Source organism: Aulostomus chinensis, chromosome 7, assembly GCF_037954235.1.
Source record: "Aulostomus chinensis isolate RoL2024-O1b breed Wild chromosome 7, RoL_Achi_v1.0, whole genome shotgun sequence".
Lineage (NCBI taxonomy): Eukaryota > Metazoa > Chordata > Actinopteri > Syngnathiformes > Aulostomidae > Aulostomus > Aulostomus chinensis.
The window spans coordinates 28,990,798-29,008,701 of record NC_141326.1 but is presented as its reverse complement, the minus strand read 5'-3'; the positions used below and the strand labels follow the sequence as shown (position 1 = coordinate 29,008,701).

Sequence of the window (17,904 nt, the reverse complement as noted above, 5' to 3'; positions counted from 1 at the left end):
GAGGCTGCATCGCTGCCCCAGTCGTGGGTGGGAACAGACCCTCACCGACCCCCGAGCTCAGCGGAGAACAACTCTCCTGTTCTCCACCCTGACGCCAGTGTGGCACTTGAACTGCTCTGGAATTTTACTCGAATTAAGCGAAGACACAGGCAGACTTTTGAAGTTATGTTTAATATTCATTCCCGCATTTTGCCACAGTCGAGTGATAAAGTGCCACTTTTCTCTCTGTAAACATTAAAAGGCAGTGAACCAGATGCAAACTTGTTTTCAGGGCTAGAAAATACACGAGGACGTTATAAAACACGGTAGATAAGAGTTGTGCCTACATGAGCGATTGTGCTAGCTTATCAGCTACTTCACATGAAATACAAACCAGCCGTTTTGTAACTCCCAGTGTGGCAGAACGCCACTGGAGAGCAGAAGTCACCGCTGTCAGACTCGTACAACGATGTGACAACTGGCTGCACGACACACACTACTGCAGTGACGGCTCACATGATCCACTCAAGGCTACTACAAGGCTGATGCTACGTTGGTTGTGATTCATCTGAGATACATAGTGTATATTGCTTTTGGTCGCTGTGTGCGAGTGTTGGCTGCAGGCCAGTCGGTGTCACAGGTTTCTGTCGTCAGAGAAGCAGAAAAGACTTTGTTAGATTCATTCAACAACATCTGGTTTCCTCAGCTGTAACAGGAAGTGTTGCGGTCTGTGAACGCAGCATCAGAGCCCCCCCCCCCCCCCCTTCATGTGGGCTCTGCCTGCATATTAATGCCACTGACTCTGCTCTGGTCAGACATGCTGACATTTAATGTATTTTTAATTAAAATAGTGATACGAATCTGTGGTTAGCAGGACAATACAATGCTGACATTTTATTTTGAAAAGTCAACTGCTTTGCAGCATTTTTGGGGCCTGAACACAAAACTGTACAAATATGTTCATCAAGTATTTAATGCCTGTTATTCAAACGAATCATGTCCCATTTAAATGATTCTTACTCCAGACAACAAGAGGAGGCTAAAGCTAATAACAGAAAATGAACTCCCAGACGAACATGACTCTTAGTGTTGAGTGGAGGAAAGCACCTCACCTCTCCTGGAGCGGCTGTTTGGCAAACTGAACCTGCTCTCGTGTGGTTCTCCCAAACACCAGCATCTGGTTCTCAGTGTCGATCACACACTGCAGTGAGGTGTTAGAACACAAACAGGATCACGCAACCCAACAAACCGTTTAACGATGAAGGCAAATGTCTGACCAACTGGGACATCGAAGTAAAATCTGGTCAACTGGACGTAAGTTTATCTTGAAGACGTTTCACCTCTCATCCGAGAGGCTTCTTCAGTTGTAGTGAAGAGTGTGGAAACTCCAGCTTATAAACCTATGTGGGAGTGGTCAGTGCTATTGTGGTGGAAACGACCCTCCCGAGACTCACCTGGCCTCTCCAAACGACAGTCGTTGTGCGGTGTCAGGGAGTTTCAGGGGTGGTCGTTAGGGAGTTTCACCGACCACTCAGATGCTAATGGGCTGTGCTGGCATCAGCCGTTCCACATGGGTCTTTCAGCTGAACTCTTTGGGGAAGTTTTGAAAGGACTTGGTTGTAAATAGGAGAAAGGAAATGTCGCAGTCCACCTCCTCTGTTCAAAGATGGTTTCTCTATCCTGACGTGGATGGCTTCTTTAACTCCTCTTTCAAACTATCTGTCCTCTCTGTCGAGGATTTGGACATGGTCGTCCTGGAAGGAGTGGCTTTCCTCCTTGAGGTGGAGGAAAACCGCTGAGTCCTGTCCTCCAGAGTTGGCTCTTCTATGTTGGGCCATGCGCTTGTTGAGGGGCTGTTCGGTTTCCCCTATGTAGAGATCCGTGCAGGCCTCACTGCATCTGACAGCGTATACCAGATTGCTTTTCTGGCTGTGAGGGGTGGGATCTTTGGGGTGAACCAGTCTTTGTCTCAGAGTGTTGTCTGGTTTAAAAGACACAGGGATGCGGTGCTTATTATAGATTCTCCTTAATTTCTCAGAAACCCCTGCCACATAGGGGATCACTATGTTTTTTCTCCTGCCTTCTTCATCTTCCCTCCTCCTGGAGCTCTCCTCCTTTCTGGACCTGGAAGAGGATTTTACAAAGGTCCAGTCTGGGAAGCCACAAGTTTTAAGTGCTCTTTTCAGATGCTGCTGTTCTTTTTTCCGGCCTTGGACGCTGGTGGGGATGGTCTCCGCTCGGTGTTGCAGCGTCCTGATGACACCTAACTTGTGCTCCAGAGGATGGTGAGAGTCAAAAAGCAAGTATTGGTCAGTGTGGGTGGGTTTCCTGTACACATCCACCCTCAGGCTCCTGTCCTCTTGAATGTAGACGTCGCAGTCCAAAAAGGGCAGATGGTTGTCTTTCACATCCTCTCTGGTGAACTTGATGTTGACGTCTACCGAGTTGATGTGTGCTGTAAACGGTTGTACCTCCTGAACCTTGATCTTCACCCAGGTGTCATCAACGTATCGGAACCAGTGGGTGGGGGAGGGTCCACTGAAGGAAGTCAGGGCCCTCTGTTCCACCTCTTCCATGTATAGGTTGGCCACGATAGGAGATACGGGAGAACCCATGGCACAGCCGTGTTTTTGCCTGAAAAACTTCCCTCTGTACTGGAAGTGGTGGGGGGTTTTCCCTACCAAGGGGGCTAAGATGGTGGTGACGTGTTTGGCGATGTTGTACGTCACGGAGTTTATGCTGCTGACAATGGGTATGGACACAATGGACACGTCGCCACCATCTTAGCCCCCTTGGTAGGGAAAACCCCCCACCACGTCCAGAATTCCATGGACTTCGTGAACAAGGTTAGAGAACTCAAGCTGGACCCAGATGAGACCATGGTGTCCTACGATGTGACCTCCTTGTTCACCTGCGTCCCTACCGTGGAGGCTGTGGAAACAGTGAGGAAACGCCTACAGCTGGACAACACCCTCAGCAACAGGACCAACCTCAATCCGGACCAACTCTGCCAACTTCTGGACCTTTGCCTGAACACAACTTACTTCCAGTACAGAGGGAAGTTTTTCAGGCAAAAACACGGCTGTGCCATGGGTTCTCCCGTATCTCCTATCGTGGCCAACCTATACATGGAAGAGGTGGAACAGAGGGCCCTGACTTCCTTCAGTGGACCCTCCCCCACCCACTGGTTCCGATACGTTGATGACACCTGGGTGAAGATCAAGGTTCAGGAGGTACAACCGTTTACAGCACACATCAACTCGGTAGACGTCAACATCAAGTTCACCAGAGAGGATGTGAAAGACAACCATCTGCCCTTTTTGGACTGCGACGTCTACATTCAAGAGGACAGGAGCCTGAGGGTGGATGTGTACAGGAAACCCACCCACACTGACCAATACTTGCTTTTTGACTCTCACCATCCTCTGGAGCACAAGTTAGGTGTCATCAGGACGCTGCAACACCGAGCGGAGACCATCCCCACCAGCGTCCAAGGCCGGAAAAAAGAACAGCAGCATCTGAAAAGAGCACTTAAAACTTGTGGCTTCCCAGACTGGACCTTTGTAAAATCCTCTTCCAGGTCCAGAAAGGAGGAGAGCTCCAGGAGGAGGGAAGATGAAGAAGGCAGGAGAAAAAACATAGTGATGCCCTATGTGGCAGGGGTTTCTGAGAAATTAAGGAGAATCTATAACAAGCACCGCATCCCTGTGTCTTTTAAACCAGACAACACTCTGAGACAAAGACTGGTTCACCCCAAAGATCCCACCCCTCACAGCCAGAAAAGCAATCTGGTATACGCTGTCAGATGCAGTGAGGCCTGCACGGATCTCTACATAGGGGAAACCGAACAGCCCCTCAACAAGCGCATGGCCCAACATAGAAGAGCCAACTCTGGAGGACAGGACTCAGCGGTTTTCCTCCACCTCAAGGAGGAAAGCCACTCCTTCCAGGACGACCATGTCCAAATCCTCGACAGAGAGGACAGATGGTTTGAAAGAGGAGTTAAAGAAGCCATCCACGTCAGGATAGAGAAACCATCTTTGAACAGAGGAGGTGGACTGCGACATTTCCTTTCACCTATTTACAACCAAGTCCTTTCAAAACTTCCCCAAAGAGCTCAGCTGAAAGACCCATGTGGAACGGCTGCTGCCAGCACAGCCCATTAGCATCTGAGTGGTCGGTGAAACTCCCTAACGACCACCCCTGAAACTCCCTGACACCGCACAACGACTGTCGTTTGGGGAGGCCAGGTGAGTCTCGGGAGGGTCGTTTCCACCACAATAGCACTGACCACTCCCACACAGGTTTATAAGCTGGAGTTTCCACACTCTTCACTAGAACTGAAGAAGCCTCTCGGATGAGAGGTGAAACGTCTTCAAGATAAACTTACGTCCAGTTGACCAGATTTTACTTCGCTTCGATCTACGATGACCTGGATGAATGAGAACCTACACAGACAACTGGGACATCAACATGCACAAAAAAACCCAAACTGAGGCGCTGCAACGAATGTGTCCTAAAACCTGGTGGATCCCTCCTTGGTCTGGCCTGCTCTTCTCCACCGTTTCGTTGAAGATTGGCCTCTAAGTTTTCGTGTTATCATGAAAAGACTGTGTCATGAAGTGCAGGGAGGTAACATGAGGAGTGTGTGTGTGTGTGTGGGGAGGGGGTGTAAATTACCTTGAGTGACTTTAATGTCTTGTTGCCCAGAGAAATCAGAGGCTTGTTACTTTCTGGAAGTAAATCAAATCAATAGATTAGCTGGCATTCGTGTCATCTCATAACAGCGTGAATGAGACAACGACTGCCTTGCGTCATCGCTTCGTCCTCACCCACGACAGCAAAGGAGCACGTTATCCTGAGCCGCCCGATGGTCAGGCTGAGCTCCTCGGTGTGGCCGGCAATGAGGAGTTTCCGCTGAAATGGAAAACCTTCTGTCTCCAATTTATTCTCCTCGGTCAGCTCTTTCAACCTTCGGCAGGAAACAACAAGGATTTGCCATCGTTTCTGAAGGCGGAGGAAACAGTTTGCATTCATAACATCTGCCAAATGAAAGAAGAGCTCCTGAACTTCTCCCCTCAAGTTCGTTACATCCGGGCAACAAGATATAACTTTTCCCTTGATTAAGTTATTTTATATTTTTGGGCTTCTTGCAACACCAAAAAAGTGCCCCCCCCCCAACTCTCACCCCAGTCTCTCCACAGTCATTGAGGACATCAGGTTCAGCTTACAGCCGGTGTCGATCAGCACGTTCACCTCCTGTCCCAAACACTGCACAGACAGAAACGGTCAAACGTGCGTGGAACAAAGACAGAACATCTGATCTGATCGCTTCTGTTCAGTCACGGTTCTGAATGACAACAGCGCCAGGAGCGTTTGCTAGTTTATTAGATGAATAGGACTTCTTAAAAGGAACAGATCGCTGAGCCTGAGGTGGCCGAGACCCGCAGAGAACCAGTAAGAGGCTAGTTAGCTTAGCACAGTGAATGGCAGCGGATGGGCAGCGTAGCATCGCTCTGTCCACCGTCGCCAAACACACTTGAACGCGGGTTTTGAAGAACATCTGCTTTGGAATAACAACTTGAAATCATCCGACACTGGAATTTCAGAAGCAGCATGTTTTCAAACAAACAAACAAAAAGTTATGTTCCTTTAATACCGACACTGCTGCTACTCACTGACATGCCTGTCAATCATCTCACCTTGCAGGACACATAGATGAACTCCTCCTCTTCCTCCTCCTCCTCCCCCTCCTCCTCCTCCTCATTCTCATGTGGATTTAAGTGACTGCGGGTCACAAGGACAGCGTTGTTTCTGGGTGTTACCCCACACATGGTCACCCGTCCCCTGGACAGCTTGGCCTCCAGCAGCCGCTTCTGGAGGATGTGATGCGGCTGCTACAACCGAAATGAGGCTGAATCAGAATTGGTGCTGTTTTCTTTATCTGCTATTTAACAACACGCCTGGTTGATAATGAGACTGTGCCAATGGTCAAGGGCTATTCCTAGACAAAGTCAAGTAAAACTCAGTAATAATAATAATAATAATAATTCTTTACAATGTGCAGCATTTTCAAAATTAAGTTCAAAATGTTTAAAAAGATTGAAACAGGACAACCACAAATGGACGCAATAAAATCAAACTTCAAATATAAAGTATACATACAACAGAACAAAAACAAGAATATACACACATAAAAAGGACACAAGCCGCCATCTAAGTCGATGTGCTAAAACTCATAAAATGATTCTGTGACTTTCTTGTTAGACGTTAAGGCCACAGCTGATTGGACGCTGGAGCTCCACTGAGCTGCGGTCATCGATGCTCTCTAACGTCCGGTCTCCAGCAGGCTCACCCCCTGTTTGGATGTCCCGAGCTTCTTCAGCCCGTCCAACGGCAGGAGATCCGCTGAGTCTTTGTGGAGGAACTGGATCGCCTGCTTCAGCCTCCTCTGCTGCCTCACAGTCGCAGCATCCAGGATCCCCGGGTCAGCGCGGTTCTCCGTCCGCATCCCTGTCAACATGTCTGCGGGTGTGAGAGAGAGGAAGAGTCGGGGTGTGTCCGTCTACTCCGAGGCTGACCTGGAAGCCTGTAATCATGAGGGTTTCCCTGTGGTGCGTCAGTAGGCAGGGACCCCCATCATCACTGTGGCGAGGACAGGTGTGGAGAACTTCCTGTGAATGTTTTCAAAATAAAATCAATGGGCCACTCGGGGGAAAAAAATCCCTGACTGCCGCAGGGATGACGTATTTTTGTAGGCTATCCCGGGGGTTAGCATTACCACGATCACTCTCATTTTGAAGCTGATGAGGTTTTTTTGTTTTTTGTTGTTGTTGTTTTTTTACATTGGATTTTAGCAGAAAATAAAATTTGGAGGAACGACAATCTTCTCAAATTTATCCCACTTTCGTGATCTCAGAAGCTTCCACGCCATTGCAAGAAGAACAAACTGTATTTGTCTATTTGGGGACTGTAAAGCTGATGAATGTCTTTGCCACCACAAGAAGCTTTTCTCTTCCTCAGTCCTGTGCTTCCTGATCTTTGTGGTCCAGCTAAGCGACTTGTTCTCAACCACTGATTCAGAGACACATAAACACATCAGAATTCACAAATGTGGCATTTACTGACATGTTTCATTCAGAATAATGTTGTATAATTTAAAATATAATACACCTCTCTTTAAAAGGTGATTGGCCGGTTTGTTTGAATTCTCCCGTTTCATAAGCTTTTTTTTGCCATATTGGTTTTAACTGGTGGTTTTTACTTTCATCAGATCTTTTTACAATATCCCGTCTGTCTTTATGTTATATGACATGTTAACATCTGACCAGAAAAGAAAATCCCAATTGGGACCAAAATCGTGACTGTGCTGTAGAAGAAAGGAGTTCAAGTTTTCTTTAAATAAAAAAAAAAAAAAAAGATTTTAAGTGTGACTAATAAAGTGTCAGGTTAAAGTACCAAGTGGACTCATCACAGATATTATTTGAGTCAGTGGACGAAAGCTGACTTTATTAAATTAGCAGGAAAAAAAAATTACATTTGAGATCAAGAATGACATTTGAGAAAAATGTTGGACAAGATGGAAACGGCAGTGTCACAGTGTTTCCTTTACATTTTGAATCTTTTGTTCATTTTGTTACATCATTCGTACTTTTTAAATCTTAAACCCTTGGTGAAGGGTGGAGTTATGAATTTTTTTTAATCCATCTATCTATCTGTCTGTCTGTCTATCTATCTGTCTGTCTATCCATCTATCTGTCTGTCTATCTATCCATCTGTCTGTCTATCTATCTGTCTGTCTATCTATCCAACCCATCCGTCTGTCTGTCTATCTATCTATCTGTCTGTCTGTCTATCTATCTGTCTGTCTATCTATCTCTCTGTCTGTCTGTCTATCTATCTGTCTGTCTGTCTATCTATCTATCTATCTGTCTGTCTATCTATCCATCTGTCTATCTATCTATCTGTATGTCTATCTATCTATCTGTCTGTCTATCCATCTATCTATCTGTCTGTCTATCTATCTGTCTGTCTGTCTGAGTTGTCTGGAAGATGCTTGTTCCTCCCGTGTGATGTTAGCTTGGGCTGTCAGATGTCAGCTGGAGATTTCAGCCTCTCTTCACTGCATTGCCCACATTCCCCCCTGTTTTTCCCACACGGCCTTGTTTTCAACATGGATGCCGAAATTTTCCACACACTTCGGCTGTTTGTGTCGGAGAACGACGAACTTAGCCACATTCCAGGGCACACACGCCATCCCCGAGTCTCGGTTGACTGTCGTCTTGTGTAAGACCTAAAATATTTATTTTCCACGACGGCGTTCATTGTCAAAAGCCCGAAACAATACGAAAACCGACGCGGAATGGCGTCTGGCAGGGGCCCGTGAGGCTGAATAATAACAGCGTTTCTTCGCCTGGAGATGATTGACTCCTTAAGTGACAAATGGAAGCGGGGTTGGGCTGCCTTGACCAATCAAAACGTCGAACTCGTGAGAAGGCGGGACATGACTCGGGGGGTTAGTGCTGCCATACATGTTCCCGGCATGAGCGTTTCCTGCACTGGTGCATGGTGGTCGAACAGGAGGAATTGTTGGAAATTTTTCGGAGGTTAGTATATAAATTGGTTTTTACCCAGTGTGCAGTATTCCCACAGCCATCTCCGCAAGAGAGGGAGTGGCAGGCTGCGGCAGGGATTCCTCAGAATTGAAAATGCAGTTGTATTATCGTCAATAAAATTGATAGTCAGCGGGTCAGAATGCTTATGTTAACATTAATTAGCCCATGTTCTTGTTTCCTAAGTGCGTCGTTCCTGAAACGAGGGCGAATGCGAGTCTAACTGAGAAAGAGAGCTCTCCGCTCAGTAGTCATAGTTAGCTGGTCTGACTCCAAATACCACTGTTGAGCAGCTTCACTCTCATGAACTTGACGGCTGTTTTCATAAATGTGTTTGTCCTTTATGGCTAAAAAGTCGTTTTCCTGTCCTGGCTGCCCGCAGTCGGCATCTCTGTTAGCATGGAGGCTAATCAACCACTCTTTGCCATGGTGTGGGTGGCTGGTAACTGTTTGTCTGTCCTGATAAGGCTAATATGAAATGCTGCTCCAGGTTGTGAGGGCGATGTTGTGTTTCAGAGGGTCAATTATGGCAAGTCATAGTTGGGCTAACGGCGACGTCGCTGCTAGCTAGTTAGCTAGCTAGCTCACATGAAATATTCAAACCAACAAGCGCCAAAACAGCGTTAACACTGATGGTCACTGTCAACATTCACTGGGATAGAGCTCAGATTAAAACACACAGGATGTATATTGTGGCAGTTGACATTAATCCGCTAAAGCTGGAGGCGGATTGTGACTTCGATTGAGTAGAAATACTCAGTGTGTGTGTGTTTTTTTTCCTTTAATTTTGTCTCATCTAATTTGAAATAGAGGAAAATTTGCTTCAAAGTGTTGCAATACAAAGTTTATTTATTCTAATGTCTGTTATCGGTGTTGGAACAAAAAAAAAGTTCCAGTGTCAACCCAACAAACCGCTGGAAGAAGTGAACAGTAGAGGCAATGCCCTGCCACTTTCCTCTCCCAACAATTACCTAAATAGCATTTTGATGTTTCAGATACCCCTCGAGTATGTTTGAGCAGAACAGTTGTGACTAAAATAGTTTTGAATTGTTTGATAATGACTCATACTTTTTAATTTTGGTGCAGAGATGTTGGGTACTTTGCCGTGGTAGTGTGAAGGTGTCATTGCTGGAGTCGGTAATAAAGGCAGTAGGTTCCTGAGGAACCGTGTTTGTTTATGCTGATGAAGAAAGAAGTGGTGGGGGCTCATGCACTATTAAAGCATAGTAACTGATAAAAGACCTCACCGTCAGCAGTGCTCATCATCTGAAGCCTCCGTCTGACTGAATTTACTGCTCTTGTTTGACAAGAACTGTGTGTAGGGGTCATGATCATGTGAAGCCCCTAAGCAGGCGGGAGCTGCAGAAGTGGCCGCCTGTTGTGCACCGTGATTGTAGTTCTTTGACTCACTGCTTCAGTCCAACACACAAAACATCAGTTTTTTTTGTTGGGAACTGTTGATTCAAATGTGGAGGAGCAGCCTTGGTCATCGTCTTGAGTTGCAGTATCGAGCAGCTGCGCACGCTGCAGACGTGGGAGGGACCCAGCTGTTTATCTGTGCTACTTGACCCCCTCAGACTAGTGGAGGTAGTGTGTGTGTGTTCATTGACGAATGTATGAAAGTTCACACGCTGCTAGATGACACATATTGTAACGTGTGTGCGTTTCAGCTTGCTACAGCAGGTCTTTTCATCTGTGTCCTGCGTTTGTCATTCCAGCAGCTGAAGCATGCTCTTGGCCCAGATAAACCGGGACTCGCAGGGAATGGCAGAGTTTCACGATGCTGACGTGCAGCCGGTCACACTCTGTCTGACAGAGGCAGTGACCGTGGCAGGTGAGCTCCTTCACCTGAGCCTGTCTTGGCGACACCACCACACACTCATACTGTTTCACAGCCAGATAGTCAGCTCACAGATGAAACTGTTTCTCTGACAAACGATGAAAAAGTCCCAGTCGCTTGACTCCATGTTGGGAAATTGAAGTTTCACAACATGAAAAAAGCACAGGAACCTTTGCCTTGTATAGAAGACACATTTGAATATAATAGATCTTCTATTTCCCACAATTAAGCAATAATAACAACCAAGTGACTGCATATCTTGCATCTACAGGTTTTTTTTGGTGCAATGAGAGGAATGCAGCAGTGACTGAAATGTCCCGCATGTACACTTAGCAGCATCTAGTCGAGTACTTGAGGAATCATTCTTAATAGATGCTTGTTCTTTGACTCAAGATGAACCAACCTAACCTCCAAATAGATTGTAAATTATTGTGTATTCAGCGGAGGTTGTTTCTTGGTCATGGAAGTAAGCCTACTGTCACCATGATGAGAGCTTCGTCCTGTTGTTGTTACCATGGTGCCAAGAGTGTCTGGGCCGGGACATTGTACATCATTATCAATGAAGTCTCGTCAGATTGTGATTGGATGAGGGATGATGACAGCTCCCCCTGATGGTGTCTCAGTCGTTCTGTGTCCAGTTATTGAAACAAGTATCGCATTTGGGGCGACCGCAGTCTGAAGTGATCTTGTGAAGCCTTAATGTGATTTCCTCATAAGTTTTATTATTCCCCAGACGGTGATCACATGGACAACATGGACACAGTGAGCCTGCAGGCCGTTACTCTCGCAGATGGATCCACCGCATACATCCAGCATGACTCCAAAGCTGCCTTTTCGGATGGACAGATCATGGATGGTCAGGTGATCCAGCTGGAGGACGGTTCTGCAGCCTACGTCCAGCATGTGTCGATGCCCAAAGCAGGTACAGCACCAGTACCCACACACATTGCGCCAGCACGAGTATGGCCAGTATTCATGATCACCAGAGTTTCTGACATGTTGGAAGTAGTAATGTTTATTTTCTGCTGTTGGAGGAGGGGACAGTTTACAGCTGGAGGATGGACAAGCAGTTCAGCTGGAGGACGGAACAACAGCCTACATCCACACGCCCAAAGGTACAAAAAATATTCATCAGCGCTTTACTCCCTCGAAGATCTCATTTTCACCTCTTGTGTTGGTAGTTCTCATTCATCTTTACAGTATCTAATTTTGATAATTCTATTTAAAGTGTAAAGTTAGTGATTTAAAAAGTTTGATGGAAAAGAGGAAAAAATGGAGGGGGGAAACCTCAATTTTGCAAAACAGTTTTCCCACTCCCTTGAGGTTGTACGTAAACTTTGTCTTCATCTCTGGGCAGCATGTCTTTACAAAGTTGCCTATACTGCCATCTGTGGACAAACTGATATAGCATAGCCCAGTTTATTTACTCTAACCCATTGATGTCCATTTTTATTTTTTTTGCAACAAGTTTGCTTAAAATATTCTTAACCACTGAAGATACGCAAATGTGGATCATGAAAACAGGAATCATAGTGGCACTTTGAGGAATTTCTTCTCATTTGATGCTTAAATGCAAATTGGCACATCATGAACAAAAGCATGCTCTAACACCTCCCATCAAGCAGCTCCGGAGCAGACATGCAGGCTACAGACACTCAGGAAGTCATCCATCCTTCCTGAGCGAACAACCTGCCAATGTTTCTGTCTGGACCAGAGCCCAGACCCCGTGTGATTCCCCCTCTTCCCTCCTCTTGTCACTGTGCAGACACCTATGACCAGAGTGGCCTGCAAGAGGTTCAGTTGGAGGACGGCAGCACTGCCTACATCCAGCACACGGTGCACATGCCCCAGTCCAACACCATCCTGGCCATCCAGGCCGATGGCACCATTGCAGACCTGCAGGCTGATGCCACAGCCATTGACCCTGAGACGATCAGTGTGCTGGAGCAGTACACCACCAAGGTCAAAGTTCATCTTTGAATTAGTTTCACACTAAATCCCAATGTCTTGCAGTTGTCTCAATAAACTTTGGTTCAGATCTTAATAATCTTAATGTGATGATGCTTTTTGTCAGGTGGAGAATATAGAAAACCCCTTGGGGTCCTTCGGCAGAGTGGAAGCAGACAATGGCGTTCACATGCGGGTAGAATATCAACGTAGATTTCCTAACTTTTTATTTTTCCTTCATGTGGGTGTGATATTAGAAACTCACTCTTTTTCTTTTTTTGTTGTTTCAGATTGTGTTGCAGGGTCAAGACAACAGGCAAGCGAGGGTTACAAACGTAGGAGAGAAGGCTTTCCGCTGTGAATACGAGGGCTGTGGGAAGCTCTACACCACCGCCCACCATCTCAAGGCAAGAGCCATTGCTTGGGTGTGATGTTGGATCTTAACGTGTGTCGATGTTTACTGAACACGGAGGAGTTAGTCAGCTACACGCTTGCTTTGTCAGGCTCCTTAGTGAGGCGTTGGGTTTGTGTTGCTGCAGGTACACGAGCGCTCCCACACCGGAGACAAACCATACGTCTGTGACTATCCAGGCTGTGGGAAGAAGTTTGCAACAGGTAACAGTGAAGAACTTCATTGTTCATTCAGGGTGGTCTCATTAGCTTTTAACTGTCCGTCTTGATTGAGTGTGTTTGAAGACTCCCATTTCTCTCATGTCTGGTTTATTTATGGAACAAGTGTTTGAGCATAAACACGGTTATGCAGTTTGTACCAGCGACACGAGCTTCGCCGAATATGTATGACTGAATTTATTCTTGATGTTTAAAGGGTATGGACTGAAGAGTCACTCACGCACACACACGGGGGAGAAGCCATATAGATGTCAGGAGCTGAACTGCTGCAAGTCCTTCAAAACCTCCGGAGATCTTCAAAAACACACGCGGACACACACAGGTACCCAACATTTGCTGTCCTGCTGGTGTTGTCAGCAAATCAGCGGTGGTTCAGCGGTGCAGGACAAATGGGCTGGAGCTGAAATCACGACTCCTAGTTGGCCTCAAGGCTCTTTGTTTAATAAAGAAGAGTTTGTGCAGCTGAAATGTTATTTTGGTCAAAGGCTCTAGTCGGGACTCGCTTGTTTTTGAAACAACACAGATTGTGTTGCACTGTCAGGATTGGCTAAACAAGCTGCAAGAATGCTGGGAGAATAATTCTCCCCCCGAGCAACACCAGTGCTGCAAGAGGTTTTCAGGCGTATTGAGTTGCTCTGCAGAGCACGAGATCTTTTTCAGTTTAATTCTCCTTTTTATCTAATATTGATCTCTGACTGCAAAATATAGTAGCATTTCACAGTTTTCAGAATCTTTGAAGATTTTCATCTTGATTCTCATGGACCAAATCAATGTGGGGTTTTTCCCCCGATATATTTCATTTCTGTTGCCATCAGATGCATACGATTTTATATCAGAACAATTTTACAATATCAGCTCTTAGAATTAATGAAGTCACCCTAAAACCCAGACTTTTCCCTTCTTTCTCTTGTGTCCCATCCCTTGTGTTGCAGGAGAGAAGCCTTTCAAATGCCCCATCGAGGGCTGCGGCAGGTCATTTACCACCTCCAACATCCGCAAAGTTCACATCCGAACGCACACTGGAGAGCGGCCGTATTACTGCTCCGAGCCCAGCTGTGGGCGGTCCTTCGCCAGTGCCACCAACTACAAGAACCATATGAGGATTCACACAGGCGAGTCCCTTTTATGACACGTCTTTCTGACTTTTCTCAGGTAATAAGTCTGTGAACCGCCGTAATTCACGAGTCCCTGTCTACTCTTTCAGGAGAGAAACCATATGTCTGTACTGTGCCTGGTTGTGAGAAGCGCTTCACAGAATACTCCAGCCTTTACAAACACCATGTGGTTCATACGCCATGCAAACCTTACAACTGCAACCACTGCGGGAAGACCTACAAGCAGATCTCCACGCTCGCCATGCACAAACGAACAGCACACAATGACACAGAGCCCATCGAGGAGGAGCAGGAGGCCTACTTTGAACCGCCAACAGGTCTGTGTTCATGAAGACCCTGAGAAATTCTTAAAGAGACAAGCTAGATAACGCTAGATTATGTGGGTTGCCACAAATGGGTTAGCACAGAGAAAGTGGGATATGTAAAAAAAGAGCAGATCTTTTGTTTTGGTAAAAGATGATAAATTATCATTTTTAACAATGGAAGGTAGGAAGTGGAACCTCAACATAAGAGAGAGAATGTCTGAAACTAAATCCACCAAAACAAAAGTTGCAGAGATTAATGAAGAACACGGCGTGTTGCATACAGGGCTGTTGTCAAGTTAAAGTCTTCCCTTCTTAATTCAGATGCCATTGACGACCCCAGTGTGAACTACACAGCACCAGTAGTTGAGGCGGAGGACTCGGGCTCAGAGCAGGTTCCTGTGGAGAGCTCAGACATGGTTGGCCAGCAGCATGTTGCCCTGGTAACGCAAGAGGACGGAACACAACAGCAGGTAACTGAACGCAGAGAGAGGAGCAACAGTGCCAGTACAGCGTGTTACTCGTCCTGCACTGAGCTCAGAGACTTGTGGTGAACTACAGCAGCAGCGCCACCTGAAAGATCTTCAATCTCTTGTGTGTCACGTCAGGTCAGCATCTCTGAAGCAGACCTACAAGCTATGGGTGGCACCATCACCATGGTGACACAAGAAGGCACAACCATAACCATCCCAGCCCACGAACTGACAACACAGGGTGCTCACTCAGTTACCATGGTTACGACAGACGGCTCAGACGAGCAGGTAAGACTGTAACAACACTGTTTTACACCCGCGGTTGTTAGGTAGCACACATCGCTGCTCCACTTAGCTCGCTCTTCATCATTTAGCACCCATCAGGGAATTCTCTTCCGGACCCCTCGATTGTACCAGATATTGTTGTTACTAATCAATAGGAGAACCAACACCCGACCTCTGATTTGGTCACTTTGTCTCCCTCAGGTGGCCATCATGACGCCTGACATGGCCTCATTCCAAACCGTGGAGGAAGCAGGTTACAGCCAAGAGCAGGATGACATTCATCCTGTCACGTTACTGGCCACCTCCAACGGCACTCACATCGCCGTGCAGGTTGGTGGTCGCCTCCTGTGAATGTCTGCAGTTGAATTTATGGAAGACGCGAGGTTCGTTGGGGTGCTGGAAATCATTAAAAATGCCTCCTACATACAACATCTACTGTGTAGCTCACTAGCCGGATAGCTGAGGGATTCACAATTCTACCCACAAAACTCGTATACACACTCTTTCTGTGTCGTCCATCATTCAAACCTAGTGACAAACTTTGGAGGAAGTAGACTGTACGTAAAAACTGGTGTTTTGTACCCGTGCTAATGAGGCGGCCTGCAGAAGAGAGCAAGAAACCCTGATGGCTGCAGATAATGACTGCTCCCCCCCCCCAAGATTGGAATCCATGATTTGCTTTGCTAAGTGATCATGAAAATTGCTGGAGGGGAAGACCAAGGAAGTGGTGATGTGTTGTTATTTCCACAAAGGAAAATCAGAAGAACACATAAAGTTTTCCCATTTTGAACAACCTTTCTGGCCATTCAGAGATGGACTGAACCAGGAAATCTGTTTGCCGCTGACCCGCATGTTCCAAGAGTTGATCTACCAGCGTCTGGGTCTTGGTGGGTGTTACTTTTGGACCCTGACAGCTTTTATAGAAAATTGTAATGTTTCCCACTTGTGGGCTTTCAGAAAATACACCTTGTCCTCGTCCTCTAATACCACTCAGGAAAAGGTGGACTGGATACGTGGTGGATCTGTGACTTCACTCACCGGGGAAGACCGGCAGAAAAAAAAAAAAGAATTAAATTCAGACATGTTGCTGCATGTTTCTGTGTGGACCCTTTTGTTGTTTGCTGAAAATATCACTCACTGTTACAAGAGTTTGTCAGTGCCAAGCCCCACCCCCTCTTGAGCTGTTTGTTTAAATGCTTCACCTGAGATCATGTGAAGGTGGGGTTGAGCTCAGGGGGGCTGTGGGTGTGTCGCTGCCCTCCCGCTGGTGCATCTGATTAGGGATCAAACCAAACTTAAAACCACAACTGCAGGATGTGTCAGGTGACACGTAATCCTGAGGACGTTTTCCGCCGCCACCACTGATGTGGGGAAGAAAGGAGCCCAACAGTGGAAGAGTTGAGTTTTACTGCACATTGATCATCAGAAAAAGAAAATGATTGGAATTTTCTTTCCTGTTCAGTTTATATTCTGTCTCACATTGGCAGTTCGGTGTGTTTGACATTTCATGCTCCTATACTTCACCATATTGAGGTTTAAAGTCCCTGAGGCCTGCTGGTCACATCAAAGCTTGCAAGTCTGGTGACCAACCTTTGTTTATCCTGTAAAACACTGCTTCCATTTACCCCCCCCCCCCATCTTTGTCATGCTAATTGCAACACAAACATTTTCCAGCCTCACCACTGTGTGACGGTCGCTAATGAAATTCAGCAGCATTTAAGACTGTCAGAGGTGGTGTTGTCTTCTGAATGGAGGGGGTCGCTCAACAGATGTAATCAGCGGCTGTAATTAATCAACTCTGTTTGCCTATCAGCGTTTGCATCACTGACATGGTTTTCCTTCTGTCTGCAGCTCAAGGATCATGGCTTCCTCCCGGTGGAGGAAGCCATCAGAATAGCATCAAGAATACAGCAGGGAGAGTCACCGGGCCTGGATGATTGATGGACTCAATATGGACTATGATTTAGGATCAAAACCATCTAAATTGGACTCTACAAGCAAGAAAAATCACACGTCTTCCTCCAAAGCCCCACCCCCCCTTTCAAAAGAACTCTGCTTTTATGTGTACATAGAATTTTGATAACTGGAATTACGAACTGGACTGCTTTGTCCTTCAACCAAACAGGTGGGAGGAGGGAAAGATGCTTTCTAATGTTTATGGCGCACAGTGGAGTGTACAGCTAATGCTATTTCTAATAAAAAATATTGTGTGACTATTTGATTGTATTGGTTTTGAAAGCCTGGATCTGCCGCACTGCACCAAGTTACAAATGCACCCCATCTTCTTTAGTACAGGTTTCGATGTAGGAATTTACGTGTGGTCTTAAACGTGTCAGCAGCTGTGGATTACAACCATAAATTTGTCATAAAGTGATTAAATGGCTTTAACATCAACCAGCTAAGAAATTTCTACAACACCTCTTTTTTAACTCATTAAAAAGGTGCTTCAAATGAATTAGAAATTGTGTGATTTTAAATTAAAAAAAACGGTGAGGGTGTTTGAGCAGAATGGGTTAATAAAATAAGAGTTAATATATATTTCTACTGTTTACTCTGTTTAAAAAAAAAAAAAAACTTTGTGACGATAAGAGCTCATCCCACTGAGATAAACGATAAACTTGATACCAAGGGTCGACAAAGATGCGTACAGGTGAGGTTGGTAGGTGTTTAAATCAGCCAACACGCATTAGAACCTACAGGGACGAACCGCAGGTGAGAGCG

At 46.1% G+C, this 17,904-nt stretch overlaps 2 protein-coding genes across 6 annotated transcripts; one reads left to right on the top strand and one right to left on the bottom strand.

The window, feature by feature from the left end:
- Window positions 1-97: 97 nt before the first annotated feature.
- Window positions 98-9,863, bottom strand: LOC147259390 (nuclear receptor-interacting protein 3-like). 2 transcript variants are annotated; one of them, XM_086209774.1, is made up of 8 exons: window positions 9,839-9,863; window positions 6,335-6,653; window positions 5,682-5,876; window positions 5,168-5,250; window positions 4,812-4,951; window positions 4,660-4,712; window positions 1,092-1,180; window positions 98-623 (listed from the first exon to the last, which is right to left on the bottom strand). In XM_086209774.1, exons 2-8 carry the CDS (start codon window positions 6,500-6,502, stop codon window positions 614-616), a joined length of 738 nt encoding a protein of 245 aa, XP_086065900.1. In that variant the 5' UTR covers window positions 6,503-6,653; window positions 9,839-9,863; the 3' UTR covers window positions 98-613. The 2 variants fall into 2 exon arrangements, with proteins under 2 accessions (XP_086065900.1, XP_086065899.1); XM_086209773.1 differs by lacking the exon at window positions 9,839-9,863 and having other exon boundaries at window positions 6,335-6,655.
- Window positions 8,342-17,658, top strand: znf143b (zinc finger protein 143b). Of its 4 annotated transcripts, none has more exons than XM_086209769.1 (15): window positions 8,342-8,585; window positions 10,310-10,425; window positions 11,165-11,353; window positions 11,466-11,546; window positions 12,197-12,393; window positions 12,506-12,574; window positions 12,669-12,785; window positions 12,918-12,993; window positions 13,205-13,330; window positions 13,941-14,120; window positions 14,213-14,440; window positions 14,750-14,898; window positions 15,034-15,186; window positions 15,385-15,566; window positions 17,035-17,658. In XM_086209769.1, exons 2-14 carry the CDS (start codon window positions 10,320-10,322, stop codon window positions 15,532-15,534), a joined length of 1,821 nt encoding a protein of 606 aa, XP_086065895.1. In that variant the 5' UTR covers window positions 8,342-8,585; window positions 10,310-10,319; the 3' UTR covers window positions 15,535-15,566; window positions 17,035-17,658. The 4 variants fall into 4 exon arrangements, with proteins under 4 accessions (XP_086065895.1, XP_086065892.1, XP_086065893.1 ...); XM_086209766.1 differs by having other exon boundaries at window positions 8,428-8,585; window positions 15,385-15,513; window positions 17,035-17,654; XM_086209767.1 differs by having other exon boundaries at window positions 8,491-8,585; window positions 10,313-10,425; window positions 15,385-15,513; window positions 17,035-17,654.
- Window positions 17,659-17,904: the final 246 nt, after the last annotated feature.

Excerpts from the sequence above, each read along its gene's own strand:
- LOC147259390 (XM_086209774.1), bottom strand. The coding sequence starts at position 6,502 with ATGTTGACAGGGATGCGGACGGAGAACCGCGCTGACCCGGGGATCCTG. Across the intron at positions 5,251-5,681 it reads TCATCTATGTGTCCTGCAAG|TGTTTGGGACAGGAGGTGAA; the intron begins GTGAGATGATTG and ends CTGTCTGTGCAG. Across the intron at positions 4,713-4,811 it reads GTGCTCCTTTGCTGTCGTGG|AAAGTAACAAGCCTCTGATT; the intron begins GTGAGGACGAAG and ends ATTTACTTCCAG.
- znf143b (XM_086209768.1), top strand. The coding sequence starts at position 10,320 with ATGCTCTTGGCCCAGATAAACCGGGACTCGCAGGGAATGGCAGAGTTT. Across the intron at positions 12,394-12,505 it reads TGGAGCAGTACACCACCAAG|GTGGAGAATATAGAAAACCC; the intron begins GTCAAAGTTCAT and ends GCTTTTTGTCAG. Across the intron at positions 14,899-15,033 it reads AGGACGGAACACAACAGCAG|GTCAGCATCTCTGAAGCAGA; the intron begins GTAACTGAACGC and ends GTGTCACGTCAG.